This window comes from Strongylocentrotus purpuratus, unplaced genomic scaffold (assembly GCF_000002235.5).
Source record: "Strongylocentrotus purpuratus isolate Spur 01 unplaced genomic scaffold, Spur_5.0 spur5_scaffold_14, whole genome shotgun sequence".
NCBI lineage: Eukaryota > Metazoa > Echinodermata > Echinoidea > Camarodonta > Strongylocentrotidae > Strongylocentrotus > Strongylocentrotus purpuratus.
In genome coordinates, this window is record NW_022145599.1 from 32,980,852 (window position 1) to 33,005,487 (window position 24,636).

The window sequence follows — 24,636 nt, forward strand, 5'->3', positions numbered from 1 at the left end:
AACACCGATTGATTTCATCTGTAATTCTTGCTTACGACACAGCAAGAGACAGAGAGTACATATAGGAAAACGAGGAGGAAGGAGGAAACAAAGACAGATTAAAGTCATTGTGACAGAACGTAAACAATTGTGTCGTTGCACCCCAGGACGGTAGGACCAGATGTCTGAAATCTGTTAAAACATTGTTAAAACCTTCAAATTCTTTTCTTTCCACCTCCTGTGAAACAGTACTAGGAAAAGTAATATACTGAGGATACATTTTGAATTCAGACAGAATAAATAACATAAAAACAATATCAATTTTACATAATTATATAGATATACGAATAGTAAATGTCTGTGTGATGGACCTTGACTCGCTGAATGGGAAATGTATCATCAATAGCACGGTTGAGCGTATCTTGCTAATAGGGACGTTTAGATTTGCGTGGACTGAAACGTGTGACTTCCATTTAAGGCAGTGCATTAAAAGGACGTAGATCGTAGCATAGACCTATTGTCTTCGTGCGAATCTAAAAGTCCCTATTAGGGACTTTTAGATTTGCGTGTACTGATATATGTGACGTCCATTCAAGGCAGTGCATTAAAAGGACGTTGACCGTAGCAATCCACATTGTCTTCGTGCGAATCTAAAAGTCCCTAATCACGATCCGCTCCGCGGTCGTGACGAAACAACAAAGCACGAACAAAGAGTCATCGATTGTTGTTTTCAAGCGCGTCATTCACAGTAATAGGTCAACAACAACAAAAATGAAGAAAAAGATTGTTGGAGACGCCCGGACTCGAACCAGGGATCTCGAGGTCGGAAGTCAAGTGCGATTATACCAAAACATTTCCAATAGCGATTATACGTAAACGGAAAATGGAATTTTCAAATCCCATTTTGCAAGTGAAATATGACCATGATCCCGGCATCTGATCAAAAAATAAAGAGTATATTTGTGATAGCTTATTGTCTCAGCTACAACATACTCGAAGCTCAGCGAAAACAAAGCTAAAACAAAGGAGATATTGCTCGCGTAACAGATGGGAATGTAGAATCCACTTTTGAGCAAAAGTCATGTCCCGTAGAGTCTGAAGAGTTACAATGAATTTTTTATAGGCCTGATTTTTCCCGGTTTTTTTTTTCCCCACGTATGTGGATAAAGATAACACAGGTCCGGGCGTGCTTTGACGTCAACTTTGACGGACGCTCATTGCGTTATTAATGGTCAGGAATAGGTGAACAAGGTGTCAAAATGCTTGGAAAAATGTGTTAAATATGATGACAGAGAAAATTTGACGATTCTATTTTGCAAAATGCCAGTACGCGTGAAACTCACGCGCATGCGCGTGTGCGCGTTTTTTTTTTTTTTGTTGTTGCGAAATGCTTGTAATGGCCTGAAACGTATGCAAAATGAATTGGAGTCGATTTAGAGCATTTTAAAATTTTGTCGCGCGTACACGCGCGTTTATTGACCTGAATTTGAACGGACGGATCTTGACCTTGATAATGATAAATATATTTACCAACCTTACTCAATCCAAACGTACGAGCGGAACAATTTGTAATGATGTAACAGATTTTATTTCCCCTTTTTTATATTATGAAAGACATAGGAAAACACTTCAATCTTATACTCAGACATTTTCGAATGAAAATATTTCAGCATTATTAGGTGAATTGTATAGAATAAATTGGACTTTTTTAAACAGCCTTCAGGATATAGAACAGATGTATGATACATTTATATCGGTGATAACCATTGCATACAACAAATGTTTACCTTTGGTACCAAATAAGTCGCAACGATTGAAAATCAGAAAGCCTTGGATAAATAAAAGTATGATACGGTGTATTCAAAAGAAAAATAAACTTGATGCACAATTTATTCACAAAAGTTCTGTTGTAAATGAAAATAAATTCAAATCTTATAGGAATAAAGTTAATAATCTATTAAGAAAGGCAAAGAAACATTATTTTTATTTAAAATTTGGAAATTCAAAAAATGATATCAAAGGGTTATAGAAAATATCAATACCCTTTTAAATAAATCAAAACCCTAATTACCCACTTATTTTATGAAGGATGGTAAAATGGTTGAAAATATTGCAGATGAATTTAATTCGTATTTTATTTCCTCATGTTCTGAGTTTGGTGCAAAAATTCACCTACCTCAAGTTAATACTATTTCTCATACAGATTACCTACATGTCCCAACTTCTTCTTCATTATTTTTGAAGCCTTTATCACAAAATGAATTGATCTTGACAGGCTGGGGTGGGGCCTGCCAAGAATACTCCCCACGTATCCTCGGCGTGTCGTAAAAGGCCACTAAAAGGGGACCATTCAGCATCAGGGTGCTGGTGGTGGTACTGGGTGGCAACAGTAGGACCAATAAAAACTTGTATATCTCCTAAGACGTTAAATTGGGAAGGCGAGTTTAGGCCGCCTTTAAATAAACCTAGCTTGCTCTGCATTGGGCAGCAGCGATGCAGTAGAAGTGTTTCGGCGGAAGATCCTTTTAGGACAACGGTAAACCTATGATAATGACTGGCGTGCTGGATAATCCCAGATACGGCTAACTACTGCGGTGAAGAAGGCAACGGAAAACCACTTCACTGTTATTCCAAGAACAATCATGATGAACCACAATTCTAAAGCAAAAGACAAAGGCGTGAAGAGGGCTCGTCTACCTCAAGGGACAAGCACCTCGCCCGGTAGGGTGTCCCATGGGCGACAAATGGGCCCCGACCGTCAGTCAGCTACTGTTCGCAATGGGAATACCATCAGAGTTGGAACATGGAATGTGAGAACACTGTATCAGAGCGGCAAGCTGGAAAATGTTAAACAAGAGATGATAAGGCTAAATGTCAACATATTGGGACTAAATGAAACAAGATGGCTGAATAACGGCGAGTTTGTGATAGATGAGTACAGATCAATTTATCCAGGAGGCGAAAAGCATGAAAGAGTTGCGGGGTTACTGCTGGATCCAGATATCTCAAAGAGTGTGTTGGGACACTGGTGTGTAAGTGATAGGGTGCTCCCAGTGAAAATACAGAGACACCCTTTTAACATCTCAATCAGAGTGCTTTATGCATCGACGGCAGACAAAGTTATTGACAAATTTTACGATTCCTTAGATAAAGCTAAATCTCAGTGCAAATCAAATGAAATTGTCATTGTCCTGGGAGGCCTGAGCGCTAAAGTCGGTCAAGGTACAGAGGACAAAGCAGTAGGTACGCATGGAAATGGTGAAAGGAATACACGAGGGGACAGATGGGTTCAGTGGTGTGAGGGGGAGAACATGGTCATCACTAATACTTGGTTCAAAGAACACCCTAGACGAGTATACACTTGGAAGAGTCCTGGCGACATCGTCAGAAACCAGATGGACTACATTGCCATAAATAGTAGATTTAAAAGAGCAGTGAAACAATCAAAAACATATCCAGGGGCTGACTGCGGCAGTGATCATGCGCGCTGATATGTACACTTCAGTGCAAATTAAAGAAACTCAAGAGACCAAAAATTGTGAAAATATTTGATTTTAAACAGTTGAGTAAACCGGACATACGTCAAGAATTTACTGTACAAATAAAGAATAGGTTTGAGTTGCTCATAGATGAAGGTGAAGAAAACACGTGGTAGACGATGAGAAATATTCTGGTACAAACAGCGGAAGAGTATGTGCCGATAAAAGAGAGAAAAAGAAGGAACAAATGGATGACAGAGGAAATTCTTTTAATGATGAAAGACTGGAAAAAGACAATTCAAGAAATATAGGGACCGAGACAAACAAATTAGGCAAACGTGTAATGAGACAAAAGAGAGCTGGCTACACGAACAATGTGCAGAAATTGAAAATCTATTCGATAAGAAAAGTAATGTTTACCAAAGAATAAATGGAATTTCAGGTAAAAAGTCTGGTTGTTCAAACCCTGGCTGTATCAAAGGAAAAGGTGGGACAATCTTGTTTGAAATGAAGGACAAAATGAGTAGATGGACGCAATACATTAGGGACTTTTAGATTTGCACGTTGACAGCTTTGACTGCAACGTGTGACGTCATTTTAAGGCACTGCGCATGCGTCACGTGGTCTCAGTCGGCGATCGAGAATGCGTCAACCTTGATTTTCCTAAATCTAGTACGGTACTAGTATATGCCGCGTGCGCATAAAACATACTGTTCCTCAGGTAGACAAAGGAACATCCCTACCCTGCTATTATGTAAAAATGTGTAGAACAGGTGTCACATGCATATTCACCTGTTCTACACATTTTTACATAATAGCAGTGAAGGGATGTTCTACCACAGCAATTGTTGAGGTAGAATGAGGAACTGTATATTTTGTCCTCTTTCTTTGTCTGTCATGTTCATAGTTTTATACTTCCTGCATGCATGTATATCGTATAAAAGATTTCTAATTGTAGTCAACATGGGCAGTTGAATACGTTGATCAGTCGGCGTTCGTCTTGTTCTCGTCCACTCAATCTAAAAGTCCCTATTGGCGAACTTTTTGAAGATAGTAGGCAAGCCGAGTTTTGAAGATGAAGTCAAAGGGGAGAAAAGTCTTAAATCTGAAGTCCGTTTGGGAAATGTCAAAGATGAAGAAGAACAAAGCAGCTGGACCAGATGGTGTGGTCACTGAAATGTTTGAAGCATTAGAGGAATATGGTGTTGATAGATTAACGGAATTTATCTACAAAATATATAATGACGGAACATTTCCAGATGAATTACTCTCCCAAAGAAACCGGGAGACGTGGATTGTAAGCAATATAGAACAATCAGCCTTATCTGCCATATCACTAAGATTATTTTGAGGATTTTGCTTTTGAGAGCAAGAAGTAGAATAACCCCATGGTTGTCGATCCCGGGGGGATGGGGGAGGGGGGGATATATCCCCCCCAATATTTCAGGTGGGGGGATGGCCTGTACAATCATCCCCCCAATAATTCACCATCACAAAAAAAAAAAAAATTGAAGAGAAAAATTAATGATGAGAGCCCGATGAGAGTAGTTAATGGTTATTACTCGCAAGATGAGCATCCATATACACATTTTGCTATCTCATTGTCATAATACATACATATATCAATAGAAAACGAAGTAAATGAGACATCCGTATATGAAACAAGAATAAATTGAATTCTCGTTCATACAATTTATTCAATTTATTCAATCAACAGCATCATAAAAATGCAGTGCGCCAAATGCAAAGCCGAAGCGTTAAAAAGCAACGAGCTAAATGTTAAGCGCGAAGCGCAAAAAAGAAGTAGAGAGTGGAAGAAAGAGATAATGAGGGACAGAGATGATACAGGCGCGTAGCCAGGGGGCGGAGGAGGTCGCCCCCCCCCAAAAAAAAAACCGCCGACCCCCAAAAGAGAGAGAGAGAGAGAGAGAGAGAGAGAGAGAAAGAAGAAAGGAAGAGGACGTAGGAAGAAAAAGGATCAAGAGTCGAGAACAGTACAACGAATCGTCTTCTTACTTTAATAACTTAATGAAAAGCTTCCGCACTTCGCGCGGGAGGGGGGGGGGGAGTGAATTCAGACAAGGATAAAGACGCGAGAATGGTACAACGAATCGTCTTCTTTCTCTAATATTTTAATGAAAAGTCAAAGGAAGGGGGGGGGGAGGGGCTTGATTCAGACAAGGATTAAGAGTCGAGAATCGTCTTTTTTCTCTAATAATTTAATTAAACGTCAAAGCTTCCGCGCTTCGCGGGGGGAATGAATTCAGACAAGGATTAAGGTCGAGAATGGTACAACGAATCGTCTTTTTTCTTTAATAATTTAATTAAATATCAGAGCTTCCGCGCTTCGCGGGGGGAGATGAATTCAGACAAGGATTAAGAGTCGAGAATGGTACAACGAATCGTCTTCTTTCATTAATAATTTAATGAAACGTCAAAGCTTCCGCGCTTCGCGGGGGGGGGGATGAATTCAGACAAGGATTAAGAGTCGAGAATGGTACAACGAATCGTCTTCTTTCATTAATAATTTAATGAAACGTCAAAGCTTCCGCGCTTCGCGGGGGGGGGGGGAATGAATTCAGACAAGGATTAAGAGTCGAGAATGGTACAACGAATCGTCTTCTTTCATTAATAATTTAATGAAACGTCAAAGCTTCCGCGCTTCGCGGGGGGGGGGAATGAATTCAGACAAGGATTAAGAGTCGAGAATGGTACAACGAATCGTCTTCTTTCATTAATAATTTAATGAAAAGCTTCCGCGCTTCGCGCGGGAGGGGAAGGGGGGGGGGAAAAACTGAATGCAGACAAGGATTAAGACGCGAGAATGGTACAACGAATCGTCTTCTTTCTTTAATAATTTAATGAACTGAATGCAGACAAGGATTAAGACGCGAGAATGGTACAACGAATCGTCTTCTTTCTCTAATAATTTAATGAAACGTCAAAGGTGAGGGGGCTTGATTCAGACAAGGATTAAGAGTCGAGAATCGTCTTTTTTCTCTAATAATTTAATTAAACGTCAAAGCTTCCGCGCTTCGCGGGGGGAATGAATTCAGACAAGGATTAAGAGTCGAGAATGGTACAACGAAGCGTCTTTTTTCATTAATAATTTAATGAAAAGCTTCCGCGCTTCACGCGGGAGGGGAGGGGGGGGGGGGCAAACTGAATGCAGACAAGGATTAAGACGCGAGAATGGTACAATGAATCGTCTTCTTTCTTTAACAATTTAATGAACTGAATGCAGACAAGGATTAAGACGCTTCGCGCGAGAAGGGGGAAACTCCCCTCCCTGCACCCACCCACCCCCCCCCCCCTAGTGAGCGCGCTTCGTGCGCTCTGTAAGTGATTCGCACTTGAGAGGATATTTATCCAGATAGCAAGCCCATGTGGGACCCACATGGGTCCCATATTCTCTGAAATGTTATCTTTATTGAGGGTGACTTGAAAAAGTTAATAACTTGGAAGGGAGAGGTGCAACCTTCCACACGCTTCTACCTCTTAGTTGCTTTGATCCATTGCCGAAAATATTTTGGCACCTATCATCCCCCCCCCCCCCAACCACGGATACAAATCGACACCCCTGAATAACCCCCATGGTCGGAAGGGAACAATTTGGTTTTTTTTAAAGGAGGCGGGCACAAGAAATGCAATATTTGTGGTTAGAAATATAACGGAGAGAGCAGTCGAAATGCAAAAGGATATGTACATGTGTTTTATTGATTATTCAAAGGCTTTTGATAAAGTAAACCATTTAGAACTTTTTGAAGAGCTGAAAAAGCTTGATATATATAGGAAATATCTAAGACTGCTACAAAGTCTATATTGGAATCAGTTTGCATGCATCAGGGTAGAAGGAGAGTGTAGTGAATATATTAACATCAGACGGGGAGTCAGACATGGTTGTGTTATGTCGCCGGACCTGTTCAATATGTATAGTGAAATCATTCTAAGAGAATTGGAGGATGAAAATGGGATACAAGTGGGTGGCCATTCAATCACAAATATTAGATATGCTGATGACACTGTTTTATTTTCTGAATCAGAGAAAGATCTCCAGAGACTCCTGAATGTAGTTGTAAAAGAAAGTTAGAGAATGGGACTAGAGATCAACTATACCATGACCAAGTGCATGGTGGTATCCAAGAAGAGCAGTCCAAAATGTAACTTGAAACTGAATGAACAGATTATTATACAAGTCTCCTCATTTAACTACCTCAGCAGCATGATCACCGAGGATGCCAGATGTGAGACAGAGCTCAAGAGAAGGATAGCTCTCGCTAAATCTGCATTTTCAAAGTTAGGCAAAATTCTGACAAATCTAACAATGAGTATGAGGACCAGAATATTTAAAGAGTATTGAATAGTTACATCTACCCATGTATGGTAGTGAAACATGGACTTTAGCCTCTGATACTAAAAAGCGTTTGGAAAGTTGCGAAATGTGGTTTTTAAGAAGAATGATGGAAATCCCCTTGACTGACAAAGTAAGTAATGAGGAAATTCTTACACGAGCTGGGGTGCAAAGGAAATTGATACGTGAGATGTTGATTAGGCAGTTGAAGTTCATGGGTCACATTACACGTAAAGAAGGCCTAGAGAATCTTGCTTTGACAAGGAAAATTGTGGGCAGAAGGAGTAGGGGAAGAAAGAGGATACTTTGGATGGACAGTCTGCAGAAATTGCGATCCCCCTATTATTAATACCCTCTTACAAAAGAAGGCCCTACGTATTTGTACAGGTAGTGATTATTATGCCCATTCTGCTCCTGTATTTCCTAGTTTAAAAACCCTAAACATGTTTTTGATTTGTTCAAATATCATACTGCACTAATTGGTTTTCATTTTTTTTCAAAATATACTTCCAAAAGAATATCATCCATATTTTCGATCAATAACCAAATTCATTTTCACAATACTCGGCTTTTTAACACGTTTCATTTATGGAAAGTAAAAAGTTCATTCTCTAAAAAAATATGTAAGAAATACTTTGCCAAACATATGGAACACTCTACTTCAAGTCATTCGCCTATTTAAAAACAGTCCAATGTTTGAAAAACAAATGAAACTGACCTTTTTTTCTGAGTACCGTTAAATTTACGTTCTAAACCTTTTTGCCCCCCTCCAATTTTAAATTATTTCATACATGTTTTTTTTTTTTTTTTTTTTTTTATATTGTGTTTACTGCTGTATTTTGTGATGTCTTTAACTAATATATGCTCAGTAATATAAATAATATAAATTCGGGGAACTTTTTATACAAGGCCACCATGGGCTTTTCCTTTCTTCTCCCATTCCATTTGAAACTATTGTATTAACTGAACATTCTTTGTATGTATATATACTTGTATGTTTATTTGCATTTGCTGTGTTTTTTTATGAAAAAGACATGAATAAACGAACTTGAACTTGAACTTGAACAAATGCTGGATGACAACAGACATCAAAACAATGTTTTGCCAGAGACAAATAGCATCCAACCGTGGCAAGGAAGCCAGTGTTTACAAACATTACCTAAACAAGATCCCGAATTCTACCAGTAGTGCAAAGAAAAATGTCCGTCTGGCTATTTTTGTTCAAAACACTATTTTAGGCAGTGTTGTAAAGATTGTCTGATGTTCAGTCATGCATGCAGAGATTCAAATGGAAATGGGACCTATTTTACTGGCAGGATAACTCTATCAAGACATATCATTAAAACCCATGATTAAATATTCATACTTCAAACAATACAACTGTTAAAAAGTGGGACATTTTTTCTGACTCTGTACTACTGAGCCAACAACATGAATCTAAGGTAACCCGACACATGCTCCGGCGACGATTATTCCGGTGACGAATGCTCCGAAAAAAGCGACAATTGCTCCGTGACATTTGCTCCGCCGACAATTGCTCCACCGACATCTGCTCCGACGACATTTGCTCCGCCGAAATTTGCTCCGCCGACAATTACTCCGCCGACAATTGCTCCGCTGACATTTGCTCCGCCGACAATTGCTCCGGCAACAATCGCTCCGCCGACATTTGCTCCGCCGATAGTATTTCTTTCATTTTGTGTGATTTGTTTTGTTGATGTTATTCAGGGCCGTAGCCAGCATTTTGGGAAGCGTTTTAATTCCCCGATCCGAAGACACTGATTGACAAAAAAAAGGTGATAAACCTTTGCGAAAGAGGCAATTCTTTTTTGTTTGTTTAGGAGGGGGAGGGGGGCAGGTGCAGAAGCTTTTAAGTTACAGAATAACTTTTCTGAACCTTGAGTCGACCTTCTTTCAACAAATAGTGATTTTTTTTCCTAGGCACAACATTATGTAAGGTAATATTTATTTCCTTTTGGTAAGCGATGGTATATAGCGAGAGAGAGAGAGAGCTAAAAATGAACATGTTTATACCATAAACTGGCGAGCGAGCGTTTTAAACCAAAGAATTATCAAAACAGAGAGTTTCCTTGCTGCAGGACGGGTCGGGCACATTGATAGTGAAGGCGATGTCAATTTCATTTTTAGCGAGCGGGCGGATTTAAGCTTATTCATATTGAATAGCATCTACCGGCCTTCCTACCTTCTTCGTCTGACGTTTAGGAGCTGCACATTCGTCAGATGAATATGTTTAAAATTATAATCGCGAGTTAGCGTAAAAAGACAGTGAGCGATTTTTTTGCACTTCTCTTTTTATAATAATTATAGGGATATTTTTTTCTCATAAAAGTAACTGTGTCTGCTAGTTCCGTGAAAGGGAGGGCACAATCGCACAAACACATTTAAGGGGACGTTTTTTTGTATTTAATTTGTTTAATTGGCGAACAAGGAAGGTAAAAGGAAAAGTAATAGTATAGGTTATAATCTTGAATAGAATCTGTCTACATTACGCCCTTTTTTAATCAAACGGGCAAGTATTATTTCAGGATTATTGTTCATTCCTTGTTGGCGAGCGAGCTTAGCGACTAGTCGAAATTCTTTGGCTTGCCATTTCATATTGAAAAGCATTTGCGTGCCTAGCATCGCTTTTTAATCACTGACAGTGGTGGATCCAGTTAATATTTACCTTTTTTGGAGATGGGCGCCCTCCCCTTGCACCCAAGGGGGTGCGATTTTTCAAAAATTGCTGATTATTCCCCCCCCCCCCCGCACTGAGCGAGTTATCGGCCGGCTGTTTCGCCGCTAAATATTTTCTCAAGAATTCGGCCCCCTCTATAGCGTAGCGAGCAAGCAAATGTTCTTCCTTTTCATATAATAACTGAAAGAAAATTTGCCTGCCTACCACCCCTTTTTTAATCGATGATGATTTCACGAATGTGTGAGCTTTTATTTCATACTCCATTTTATTTCTCATTTTCCCTGACGTGTCGCGACGTATAAATGACACATAGACAGGAAATCAATTAATTGTAATAATGTGCTGCCTTTTAGTGCAATATTCTATATTGATCAAAATAATGGTTTTAAGAATTTGGATTGAGTTTTATCATTTGGGTTTTAAAAATTGCTTGGATATTTGAAAACCTTTTATAACGTGTGTTTATCTGTGTATACAAATAATAAGTCACTGCATATACATGTAAAACAGCGGTGCTTCCATGCTCTGTTAGATAATTTGGTATTATAACTCAATTTTGACATAGAAGTCTATTTTGAAGATAAAATAAATAACGCATGAAAAGATGCAATATCTTTAAGACTAAGTAAACTGATTGTTGTAATATTTTGCTGCCTATTAGTGCAATATTCTTTGGGTGAATTATTGAAAGACTCGATTGAATATTCGGAAAGGTTTTGATTAGTTTTTGATAAGTTCTGATTACCTTTGACAGGAATGGATGAAATAGAAAATGGCTACTGGATCACTTGATAAAAAAGAACGGACGCCGCTTTGTATTGGATAACTGTTTTTATTCAATCTGCAATCAAAGAGAAAAGGCAGATAGAAAATCAGATGTTTAGTATTTAGAAGAATACTTATTCGTAGAGTTACACACAAGATATTTCATTGAATGGTTCACTGTATTTCTTGCCAAAAATCCAACCAAAAAGTAAGTTCATGATGTTCAGAGCACAAGCCTGTGCACATACATGTATCGCCTTAATCCAATAACTTGTCACATACACCTGTCAAAGTGACTTTCACAACTGACTTGAATAATTATGCGCAGAAGCAAATTTGACTTATTTTGCATTCAATCTACCTTGGTAAATAACTGTTGCTGTTTTTCAACTCAGCCAAAATGAGAATTTATCAAACTTGTAAATCTCCTTTCTTTTGATACAACTAAAGAAATGACCGAAATATTCTTTAGGAATTCGATACAATTTATGCACACTGATTAACTGCTTTCTTTTTTGTACAAATAGCATGGCATTCTTTAATTTGCCAAGACTAAACCTTTTAATTGATACAATTGCATAAATTGCCTTTTATACGTACATGTTTACGTTCTCAAAATAAACCGATTTCTGTGTTCATAAGAGCAACCAAAATTCAATATGCATGCAGTACAGTTTTAAAAACCAAATATCAGGTCCTCAAGACACTTCATTTTGTGAATGACCCTAATAGCAGTGACCTGCTTTTAGCAAACCAGATTTCATGGATGGTGAAATTAATTCTTACTCTTAAAACCAATCTTGGTTTCCTTGATTTTTAAGTAAATAAGCTATAATCAAATATCTCAATCCAATGGGTGGCGTTAAACTTAACGTAAAGGGACAAATTTGTGGACTTTCCGTCCAATCGGAATACTCCTACTCTGATTTTCTCTGGAGCGTTATGTGTCTACAAAAAAAAATATGTTACTGTGTCTTCAAGTTTAAAACAACATTTAAAGAAAAGATCTTAACAAATGATTAAAGAAATGTGGTTTCAATGAAACAGCTACTCTCTACCACCTCATCCTCCCCTTCTTCTTATCTCTCTCTTACTCTCTTGCATTCTCCTCTTCAATAATTCTTTCTCTGATTAGGATCTCTATGAGTAATCAATCTATTTCCTTACTCACCACTCTTCTGAGCACAAGTCGATTCCTCTCAGTCTGATTATAACCATCCCTCACTACCACATCACTAACACTCCTCTTTCACTCTCTCTTTCCCTCTCTCTCAGTGTCGGTACTAGAAGTTTGTCATGTTTCTGGATAATGTGACATATTACAGGTTACATCTAAAAGTATTCAACAAATGCCCTAATTCAACCAGTCCATCTTTTATTCTTGAGTTTACTAAAGATACAATTAAACATTAAATTTACAAGAGGAATGAATAATTTAGTTGTTAACTGTCCATGACTGCATAATTATTATGGTATCCTTAAACTTTAAAGGTAATATGGTCAAGCGATTGCATTGTGAAAGAAACGTTGTGGAATCGATCAGAAAAGGTTGATCATCTAGCATCTACAAGGTTCTGGAATCATCAAAATGATAAGAAATTTGGTCCATTCTTCGTAAAGTTAAAAGCACTATACACAGAAAGATGTATATGGGACTACCCTATATCTCTCACAAACCATGAGAGAAACAAATTTACCAAATATATGAATTCGTAGGCGGTTTCCCGGTAATTTTTTTTATCATCATGTATTAGTCAAAACATATTCTTTCACATGATTGGTAATGAGAGCTTCCATTTTATTTTTTGAAATTGGGGCGTTTCCATTACTGGTATTTACCTTTAAAGTTTGTATATGTGCTGTATATGTAGTAATACCCTTTCCTCATTTAAATGCAAAGTGAAGTACAGCTTGCTAGTTCACTAGCTAAATATAATCATTACATTACTGTAATTGTTTGCGATGTTACCCCTTTGCCCCTTCCACCGCGTGACTGTATGTGTGATTTCTCATTGTGCGTTTTGTGCCTGTGCATTTGTAGTGGTATATTTTAAATAATTTTTTGTAACATATTTTCTCATGTTAACTGATATGTACTCTAAAGGAGCTGCACCGGCTTGCAAAGAACAGTCACGTATCACGTATCACGTTCACGTATTGCGCCCTGTCGTGAAACAGGTCATCCAAATCTACAAAGTGTTGAGTTACGTGACCCAACAATTTGTTGATTTGATATATGCAATCTACGAAAGGTCACGTAAACTGACTCTGGAATTTAAAAAATAATGCAAATTGTCATTGAGAAGAGACTAATAGCAAAAAAGCTGCTTCAGTTCAGAATCTGTTGTGTAAATCTCTGGTTTATTTTGCGTATATGTATGCTCGACTTATTCATTAAATGGATGAAACAAATACTACTAACATTACTTCTTGTACTAAAATAAAATGTAAAACAAATGTAATCATAATAATAATGACAATTAATTTTTATATAGCGCTTAATACAAATGTCTCTAAGCGCTTTACAAATATGCAATAAAATATAGAATAAATATCTTGTACGGTGCATTGACCGACGTGGCGTTCGAGGCTAGCAGGCGGATCCAGGGGGGGGGGGGGGGGGGGGGGGGACGAGCGGGCCTTGCCCCCCCTCCCCGCAAAAAAAGAAAGAAAGCATATATAGCAGACGACAATCGGCGGATTAGATGACACTTGGTAGTGAATTTGTATGTGAAATTGCTTTGCTAAATATAAAATACAAGAACATTTTCTATATCCTTAAACTATCATTGATACATGTATCTGATAATTAAACAGTTATTAAAATAAACATACCAAAGTACATAATACACTGACATACATGACTTAAAGTAGGGTAGTTTGATGTGGTGCAACTGCACCCCTCTGTAAATAATCGAATAGTCCATGGCGATCATGAATATTCATGTTTTTGCTTACCTCGGCAAAATGTTTGCTTATCTTCAATGGAAAAATTACGGTGGGGGGGGGGGGGGGGGTTGGATGAAATGGACATATTGAACCGATCAGAACTGATCTATTATAATTCATGCTTCTTATCCTTCGTGTGCTTGACCTAAAACTTTACATTCGCTTGGCAAACTGAGTTGACTTGTTTCCCATGTGTTATAAAGGCAATGGCGAGCTTGCAACTTATTTTGATCAAATTACGGTGGGTGAACTTTCAAAAGTCAATGAAACATGAGGGTTCCAATGAAAGAGGTTGTGATAACTTACGTCGGGGTGAACGTACTTTTCGTTTAAAAAAAAAAAAAAAAGAATTTTTAACGATTTTTTTTTTGTTGAAAATTCCAAAGGCTTACATGTTGGTTGGTTCTTCGTTTAGATGGCGCTCTTCAATCTCAAAGATTATTTGCGCCAGTCAATTTCGTGTATAGCTTTGGCGTGGGCTTCGGAAATCAAGCCCACGAGCGACTTTCCTTGGTGAAATGAAATTAATAGTGTTATGGTTTAAAAAAAAAAAAAAAAAAAAAAAAAAAAAAAAAAAAAAAAGCTGCAATATTAAAATTGCATAAAATGCACATAAAAGGCGAGATGGGAGTTAGTTGCAATTGTTCATGGAAAAACCGCAAATACTTCATTTTATATATTATTACAGGATCGACATAAGTTAAGGGGATCCCTGATAGCTTTAAAAGCTATCTAAAACGATTAGTATCGTATATGTAACCCAATAATTCACGAGTAAAAATTGGGTTAGACATCAATAATTGTTTCAGATTGGGGTTGTTCAATTTAATCCTTTCTTTTAAGAGACGTCTATCTTTGTCGTATTTTGTACAATAGAAAATAAAATGTTTAATTGTTTCATCTTCTTGACAAACTTCACAAAGACCAGTATCGTGTTGGTTAATTTGAAAAAGGTAATAATTTAAACTACAGTTACCTACTCTTAGTTGTTGTATCAAGCATTCTTCTCTGCGAGATAGGCCTTGTCTATGTATGGGCTTTGAAACGTCGCTATGCAAAGCATATAAAAATCTACCGTGTTCTGCATTGTCCCATTCTGCTTGCCATAATTTGTTATAATGGATCAAACGAGAGGCTGCCAATTCACTTCTTGTATTTGGTATAACTATGTCTATACACCTTTTCATGGCTCCTTTTTTGGCAGCCCGATCTACGATCTCATTGCCCCTAATATCGCAATGTGACGGAATCCATTCAAAAGCAACACAAACATCCTTAAACTGCAAAATATTAATTATGGATAAAATTTCATTTACAATAGCACATCTAATAAAGTATGAATCGATCATTTGTAAAGCTGACAAAGCGTCGCTAAAAATTACCACCGAAGAGGATTCAATAAATGTATTAATCCACTCTAGTGCCATTAGTATGGCCACTAGTTCTGCTCTCATAATACAGACATGGGATAATCTAAAAAAATTCACCACATTATAATGAGACACATAAAATGCGGCTCCTGTCTTCCCATCCTCGAGTTTAGAACCATCTGTATATATATGTAAAAACCCATTCCATGAATTTCCAATGCTATCTAGAACAATCGATTTTATTTCAAATGGAGGCATTTCCTTTTTTTGCACTTTGCCATGGTGTTCGAAAGACACTTGTGGTCGTGCTAACCGCCATTCTGGGATTTTCGGCAATAAGTTGGTTTGCCCTTCCACCACTACTTCATCTCTAAAGGATCGCAGTTTAAAAGGTCCTTCTCCTATCTTCCATTCTAAGTTATTTAAATCATAGTCATCACCCAATACTTCTTTTGTTGGGTGGTTTAAAGTACTAGACAGTAAATAAACTCGAAAGTTATCATTTAACAACCTTCTACGATATCTCAGAGGCAGCTCCCCGGTCAAAACTTGTAAAGCCTCCAAGGACACATTGTGTATTGTGCCTGTAATAATTTTTAAGGCTCTGTATTGGATAGAGTCAAGTTTTTTTGTTAAAGATATACAAGCAGAATCATACATTTCACTCCCATAGTCCAAAATGGATAGGATAAGTCCTTTATAAATCATCATCAAAATCTCATACTTACTTCCCCAGGGGGTGCCGGAGACACAACTTAGCAAGTTTATTCTTTTCTTACATTTATCAATGATAGAATCTATATGGACAGACCAAGTTAAATTGGAGTCAAACCTCACACCAAGGAACTTATACTGCTCGCATATAGGCAGATTATGTCCTTTTATTTGTAGAAGAATATCTTTCTTTTGTTTGTTGGTAAAGACTAATACTGCAGATTTGGTAGGGGAAACGTTTAACTTCCACGTCCAACACCATATCTCAAGCTCATGCAGGGCCTCTTGTAATTTCCTGCGGGCCAGCTCTAAATCCTTATTTGAACACCAGATTGCAATGTCATCAGCATAGCAAGATAATTTAACATCACTTACATTTATCTTGAGATCATTTAACATTAAAGTAAATAATAAAGGACTTAATGAACTTCCTTGCGGGATTCCATTTTCTAACGTGTAGTGGCGAGACATATAGTTATTTATCCTCACATTAGAAATCCTACTCAATAGAAATGCTTTAATAAAAAGTAACATTTTTCCACCAATGCCTAAGATAGATAATTTTCTTAGTAGACCTGTTTTCCATAGCGAATCATATGCTTTTTCTAAATCAAGAAAGACCGCTACGGTATATTTTTTACTTTTCAAGGATATATGTATGTCCGTCTCCAATCTCACTAAGTGATCTTTGACATTCCTATATTTGCGGAAGCCAGATTGAATAAGATTTAATAGTTTGTTTTTTTCTAGAAACCACGTCAGGCGATTTTTTATCATTTTTCCATAATTTTAGAGAATGTTGATATCAACGAAATCGGCCTATAAGAGGTCACTTGAGTCGGATCTTTTCCGGATTTCAAGATTGGTATTTGAATAACCTCATACCACTGATGTGGAAAAAGTGAGATTTTCCAAATGTCATTATACAAGTTTAATAAATACACGAGTGCCTTGTTCGGCAAATTCTTAATCATAATTAAATAAATATCATCCTTACCGGATGAGGAGTTTTTCATCTCCTTTAAAACATTCCCCATTTCACTCATGTTAAAGTCATCATTGATACAATCATCATCATTTGTTGAAGAATTATTGTACAAGATATTTTCGTTTTCATTTTTAGTTACGGAAAGTGATTCATCAACCGATTTAAAATAGGTTGCCATTGCATTTGCTTTTTCCTCAGATTCTTTCAAGATATTTCCGTCTACAAATAGATTGTGAAAGATGTGCTTGTTCATTGTACTGTCCCGCATTCTTTTAACCTGTTCCCAGACTTTCCCAATGTCTGTAAATCTATTCATTCTACGGCAGTACTCTAACCAATAATCATATTGAGCTCTCCTGATTACCTTCTGAGCGACAGCTTTCTTCTTTAAGTATTTCTTAACATCATTTAGATCATAATACCTTCTTAACCTGTTTTTAAGACGATTTCTCTCTTGCACCGCCTTCTTGCAGGCATTGTTCCACCAGGGATTTACTTTTCTTCTCTTGGCAATCTGCACACGCGGAATGCACTTGTTCAACGTTTCCTTGATCACCTTAACAATCACATTGTATCTGCCTTGAATGTTTAGTTCTGCACCAAGATTTTCATATCCTTCTTTTCTCAATGCCTCTTCAATTTCTTCTCTATACTCTTCCCAATTAACCTTTCTAAAAGACCATCTCTGTCCCATATTCTCACCCCCTGGTCTATTGTACACATGTTTAAAATTGGGGATCCGTTGGTTTTCCCACTATTTTGCACCCCCTGATTGTTTCGGACCTATTCTATTGTGGCATATTCATCCTGTTTTCAAAGTTCACATTTGTATTTTTGCTCATATGATTGGTCAATTCCATGTTTGTTATTTATTTAATCCAGTTTAACATATCCATATTTCTTCAAAACTATTTACAAAACATACATATATTTAAAGACCCTTTATTTTGCATTCACAGACTGTTCCTCGGATCCTTGTCTAGAGAATGCTCCTTGTGTCAATGCTACTTTGGGATACTACTGTCAATGTCCAGTTGTTCCTGTTTCAACATCAGCTGAAACTGTTTACTCTGGACAGAACTGTGATGAATCCTATATTGGTAAGAAAAGACTCAGAAATACGTAAGGCGGGTCATTAGGTTTCTTGCGATATCTGTAGCCAGCACACTTCCTTGATATTTACAACTTACGGTCAAACCTAAGAGTAGTAATGTGTTGCTAAACATCGATTGATTATATTACTTGAAACAGGGTGGCCCACGTGAAGATTGTCATCTCCCACCCCGAGCATGATAAGACTGCACACAATCAAGAGGAAGTGTAGATACAAAGGTTAAGAAACTTAAGAACTTATTAACTGCCAAATACTTGATCTATTTTTAACACATTGCATTTTTGAAGTAGTCCGATGATGATGAAAGCTTTTAACAGAGATAGCGTGCGTCACCATCTACTTGTATATATTTAAAAAAAAATTGTATTACCCCCCCCCCCCCACAGTAGGGCGTTTTATTAAATAATAAAGCAGTATACATTTTTCTTCATAACAACAGCTATTGAGTGATGACAACATTGACTGGATACAACATTGAACACGTAATAATAAGACACATAAAAGATTGTAAGAGGACCTAAGGTTAGATGCCAATAATGTGCATCACAATGCGAGCCAGCACCCACCGACCACACTCCAAACACCCAACAAGCCAGAACAATATATCTGGTCCAGATGTTCTGGCTCGGGAACTCCACTGCTCCCGCCCGCCGAGCGCAATAGTGCAGCCAATGAATGCCGACCGCCATCGCATAACATACCATTGATTAAACACATTATCAGCATTAATCAAAAAGACCGTTGAAACCTGACCAACATCTTTCAAATGAATCTTGCTTCATATTTTCACAAAATAGAGTTTTTTCAAAGCCAAAATAAATCTTTACCTCGTTTAAAACTTTTTGTGGTAAAAGGCGAATTCCAGCCAATTTGTTTTTATAAATTACCCATTTAAACCAAATAATAAGTGAATCTAAAGCTTTATTAAATTTATTGGGTGTGATTCCAAAAAGAACAATTTCAACACAAGTTTACATCTTTCGTACAATTTCTTTTCGAAATATTCCCATACCTTCTTCACTATGTGACATTTGAAAAATAGGTTTTCAATGGTTTATTCATGCAATAAACAGAATGTACATGTGCTGCTTGATTTAACCTGTATTTTACACAAATAAGAGTTTGTGGGAGTAATGCAATTAATCAAGCAATATTGGAACCATCTGAGTGTAACGTCTTGTATTGTTTGGTATGGAATAGAATTAAAACAACGCAATTTCTTTAAAGAGATTTGTTGTCGAATTTTCTCTTTCCATCTTTCTTTCCTTTTTACATTAGCTGATACCCTTCCTTTTACCATTGAAACGTAAATATGTTTACATCCTTTTCTTTGCTTCATCAAAATACTAAGAATATATGGTCTAAGTGGGTTCGTCAACTTCATAAACGCATTGATAGGTTGTGAAAAAATTTCCAACTTTTCATCAATCTCTCTTTTTATAATGAAATATGTTAGGTAGTCAATAAAAATATTGTAAGTTTCAATAATTTGTTGTCTGCTTAAAACCTGACCATCTGCTCCAATTAAATCATTTACAAATCTTAGACCCTTCTGGTTCCATTGTCTAAAATTAACAATGCCTTTATTGTGGCAAAGGAATTCAGAGCAAAACTCTTCATTGCTGGAGCATCTATTTGCTCTTCCAAAAACACACCACGAAGAAACTACATCCTTCCAAAAAGGATTCGTTATCAAATCAATATACTTTTCTAAATAACTGTAACAGTAAAGTAAACAATTACAATCTGAGAATGGAACAGAGCTCAGAAGAGTTAAAACACATATTTTCAATAAATCCATTACATATTCTTCGTATCCTAGTTATGTTTAGCGAAGTAAAGAAACATTCCGTATTAACCATCTGTACACCTCTATCCATATATGAGTTACACATCTGACCTATTTTGATACGATCAGGGTTACCTCTCCACAAAAAAAGGAATAAGGGTTTGTCAAGCTCTTTAATGAACAATGGTGACGCGTTTGGCAAAGATAGAATTAGATAGTTAAATTGTGAAAGAAAAAGTGTCTCAACAAGAGTTACTTTACCTAATGGGGTTATGTTCCTATTTGACCAAACTTGGATTAGTTGTTTCACTTTATTCAAAAGTGGCATATAATTTAAAGATTGTATATTACTCTCACACTATGTTCTACATTAGTATGCAAACAAAGGCGATTGGTACAGTGTACATGTACGATCAGGGTTATGTGTGTAAAGCGCCATGAGCGTCAGAATCTGACGGATACCGGCGCTATATAAATAACCATATTATTTGTATTTACTTGTATGTACACGATTACACTCATTATCACATTATATGTATACAGTGTGTATCAAAAAAGTTATACCCAACTTTAGCAGATTCCCATTTAAATGTGATATCCTGTGTGACCTTGAATTATATAATACATATATATGTATATACATATATACAGTGCGTATACAAAGAAGTATACCCACCTTTGGCAGATTCCCAATCCAAAATTAATTGATATTCTCTCTAATGATACCTTATTCACAACTCTGCTGCGTTGTCGGTGTTCCTTACTAGGTGTCGACGTTCGGAGAACGTTTGGATATTAATCGGCGACTGATCGCATATCATTTGTTGATCAGCTTTAACGTTCTTTTCTCAGCCAAACACCGCCCGGAAATATTCGTCATGCAATGAAGATCACCTTGCGATCAGTCACCGGTCAATCTAAGATATGTTGTCTACTCTTGGAAAAGCTAAGAAAAACCTTTCACGACCAGTATGGTCGTCAAAAATATTCGATGCAGTAGCGTAAACTTCCAGCCGATCAAAATGGTCCGGAAACCGCTGGCAACCTTTAATAGAACACAAAAACTGTGGTTGCCGGGAACGGCGACCGGTTTGGTGTATTGTGACTTAGCCTTAAAAAGATTGATTAGCAATCGATATTAAACAAATCTTTAAGCAATTGATATCATTTATGATTCATTTATTTGGTATGTTTTGTCGGCTGATGTCGTCAATGTTTGCAAGTTTTTTTTCGTCGATTGTCGTCACTCTGTTGTGACATAGGGTTACATCGGAATAGAAAAGTTCAATCTATAAAATAATATCCCTTTTTAAAATATTTCGTTTAAATTCTTTGCAGGGAGCGCTGGATGCAATATGAATTACTACGACAGTGAAGGGAATATCACGAGTCCCGGTTACCCTAATGATTACCCGAATCGTCAGGATTGCTACTCTCATCTGAAAATCGAAGATGCAACGCAAATCACGCTCATCCTAGAGGAATTCATTTTAGAACAACCGCAGGACACCCTTCTTTTTGGAAAAGGTCCCAAAATCTATGAAATCGATCCCATGCAACCGGACATTTATGAACTTAGTGGAGACCTCACAAGCTTACCTCTGAGCGAAAGGATATATGTATTTAACGACACAAACCAAATCTTCTTCTACTTCTACTCGGACAAAAACGTAGTCTATCCGGGTTATCGCATTTCCTATACGGCTGGTAAGAAAAACTTCTCGTTATTTTTTTTCCGCATTAATTTTTGTAAACGATTTGTATTTATAGTTTTTATCCTTATCGGTTAAATGAGACTGGTCCTTTGATCCATACAGGGCCCATGAATTTATTTCCCAACTTTAATATAATTAATAATGTTAATTTATTTTGATAATTGGCGTCTCAGGTAAATTCACGTTATGTTAAACAATACGAATTGCTCTGTCTTTTTTATCTTAAATGTACAGAAATGTTACTTAGTATTTTTTACAAATTTATATCAATAACTGTACAGGAACAACATTCAGAATTATATCTGCCTAATAATATTCTTTGTGGTTGATGTAAGATGAAGTATTGTTTACTTTCATTGCCTAAAAAACTGAAGGATGATAGCGGTTTTGTCAGGGTAATTAATTCCATCTTACAGCCAGTATGGTTGTAAATGCAAATAGGTAGGCAACTAGGAAATCTGCAGTCCCTTCAGAGGTATCCGCAGTTCTCCTAATGGACCATCACACATCCTTTAGGTGTTGACAATCATTACATCGTCCACTTGTAAAGTATTTTTTTTTTACAGACGAAATGTATCTTTCCTGAATATTTAACACAACACGATTAAATCGATGAAATAAAATTAACAGATGGATAAATATATAAATGAATTAATTAATAAGTTAATGTATAACAGAAAAATATTAAATATGTAGCTGTCCAGTTTGTCAAAGCATACAACTTCTAATGATTTGATAATACACATTAAAAAATCTTATTCTTCCTCCATATTTTCACTCAAGATATTGATTCCTGTGTGTCGGGACCGTGTCTTAATAGCGCAACGTGTGTGGATGAATCCTATAACTACTCATGTATGTGTGCGCCTGGGTATACCGGTCGAAACTGTCGAGACGGTAAGTAGATTAAAACAGTTATTCGCATCTGCCTGAGAAATGTATACCTAAAATTATATTTATGATGGCTACATGATACTATACAAGGTATGGAGGATCAAATATGGCAAGTTCGAGGTCTTTTTCTTTTTCCTGTCACAGTGGCGTGAAAACTATCTTGCATGTTTATTCGGCACAATTTTATTGAATTTGGAGTAGTTTTGATCTAATTTGGATACACTTTATCCAATACTGAGTGAATTTTACCCAACAAATATGCACGTTCCTTTCGACCAATATTAGGTAATACAACTGTTTTTAGATCGGAAAGCAAAATGAATGATCTAAATACCGCTATTTGTCCTGTTGTAAGTAGGCTTGTACTGTCAGATGACACGTCCATGACGTCCAAGGTCACGTTCAAAGTTTATATCAGCGAAGGGGGAAATATAACAAGTGCCGCTATAGGATAATAATAATAATAATAATAATAATAATAATAATAATAATAATAATAATAATAATAACAATAATAATAATAATAATAATAACACTATTAATAATAATAATAACAATAATAATGATAATAATATTAATAATCATAATAATAATGATAATAGTCATGATAACGATGGTAGTAGTAGTAATAATGATAATAATAATCATAGAAATAGTACTAATAGTAATAATAACATTATTATTATGCATACTAATAAACCGTTCTTGTATAGCGCATATAACATTAAGATACAATGGTCCTATGCACTTCCTCATCATTTTGGAAATGATTACCCTTGCTTCAGCTCTGGCAGTCGTATGAAGCGCACTATGCCTTTCAAGGAATAAATTCTGCCAGGCGCCCTTTTAACACCTGGTGGAGATTGATAAATGTATGGATTGAAAAAAGACGTGAGAGCCGAGCTGGGATTCGAACCCTCAACCCTCGGATTGAGAGTCAAGTGAATGAACCACCAATGAACTAAAACACCCCCACGAGTAGATAGGAAGACTATCCCTTGTCAAGTGACCTCTTATAGACCAGTTGTGTTGCATGATCCTCTGTATGCGGGGAAAACGCTTACCCTTTTCAAGTGATGTATAATTTGGATAAAGTAAAACATTAATCACGCATGTTTTATTCCTAGATTTCAATGAATGTGGCTAAAGACATAACTAAAAGCAAACCTATATCAGATTGCTTGCGATTAGTTACTGCTTTTTATGTCTTTCGCAGTTAGAATCGTGAACATACATTTTCGGTAGTTTGTTCAGTCTCATCAGCGCCTTTGATTTAGGCAACTAGATATCGGCGCTTTATAAATTTCTGGATTGGATTGGGATTTGCATAGATCTAGTTAATGGAAATTTCGTCCAATGCCCTATGTGGTTCAGCGGTGATTTCCGTGAAATTAGTAAGTACACCATATTCGTTGCTCAGTGGGACTCTCAAGTAGTCCCACAGGGATTGTTTGACATAAGCCCCAGTGACAATTGCTCTACATTTAATTTCGTCCACTCGTCAATCACCCAAGTTCAAATTTGGACCCAACCATAACTTATCTTAACTAAAACCCTAATTTCAAATCTCTCTAAGGGATTATTCGCTTTTAGCTAAGTAATGCTGTTTATTCATTTATCTTGTGATTGAACATAGTAATAACATACGATGTTACCTTTTATGTTAAGCATGTTAATGTATTGTCATAACAGATGAAAATTTAGACAAGTCATCAGTTAATGTCTGGCATTGCTGGCAGCGTTGTCGTGAAGTTAGTGTTAAAAGACATCTTCCGAAGCACTAATGAGAGGTTTTAATTTCGCCCAATTTACGACAATTCATGTAAATTTA

The 24,636-nt window shown here is 36.9% G+C and overlaps 1 protein-coding gene across 1 annotated transcript; it reads left to right on the plus strand.

Moving 5' to 3' along the window:
- The first annotated feature begins 7,551 nt into the window (after positions 1-7,551).
- On the plus strand, positions 7,552-22,883 carry LOC105439472 (fibropellin-1-like). Its single transcript, XM_030985234.1, has 4 exons — positions 7,552-7,702; positions 18,253-18,393; positions 21,535-21,903; positions 22,695-22,883. The coding sequence occupies exons 1-4, from the start codon at positions 7,552-7,554 to the stop codon at positions 22,814-22,816; spliced, it is 783 nt and encodes a 260-aa protein (XP_030841094.1). The 3' UTR covers positions 22,817-22,883.
- Positions 22,884-24,636: the final 1,753 nt, after the last annotated feature.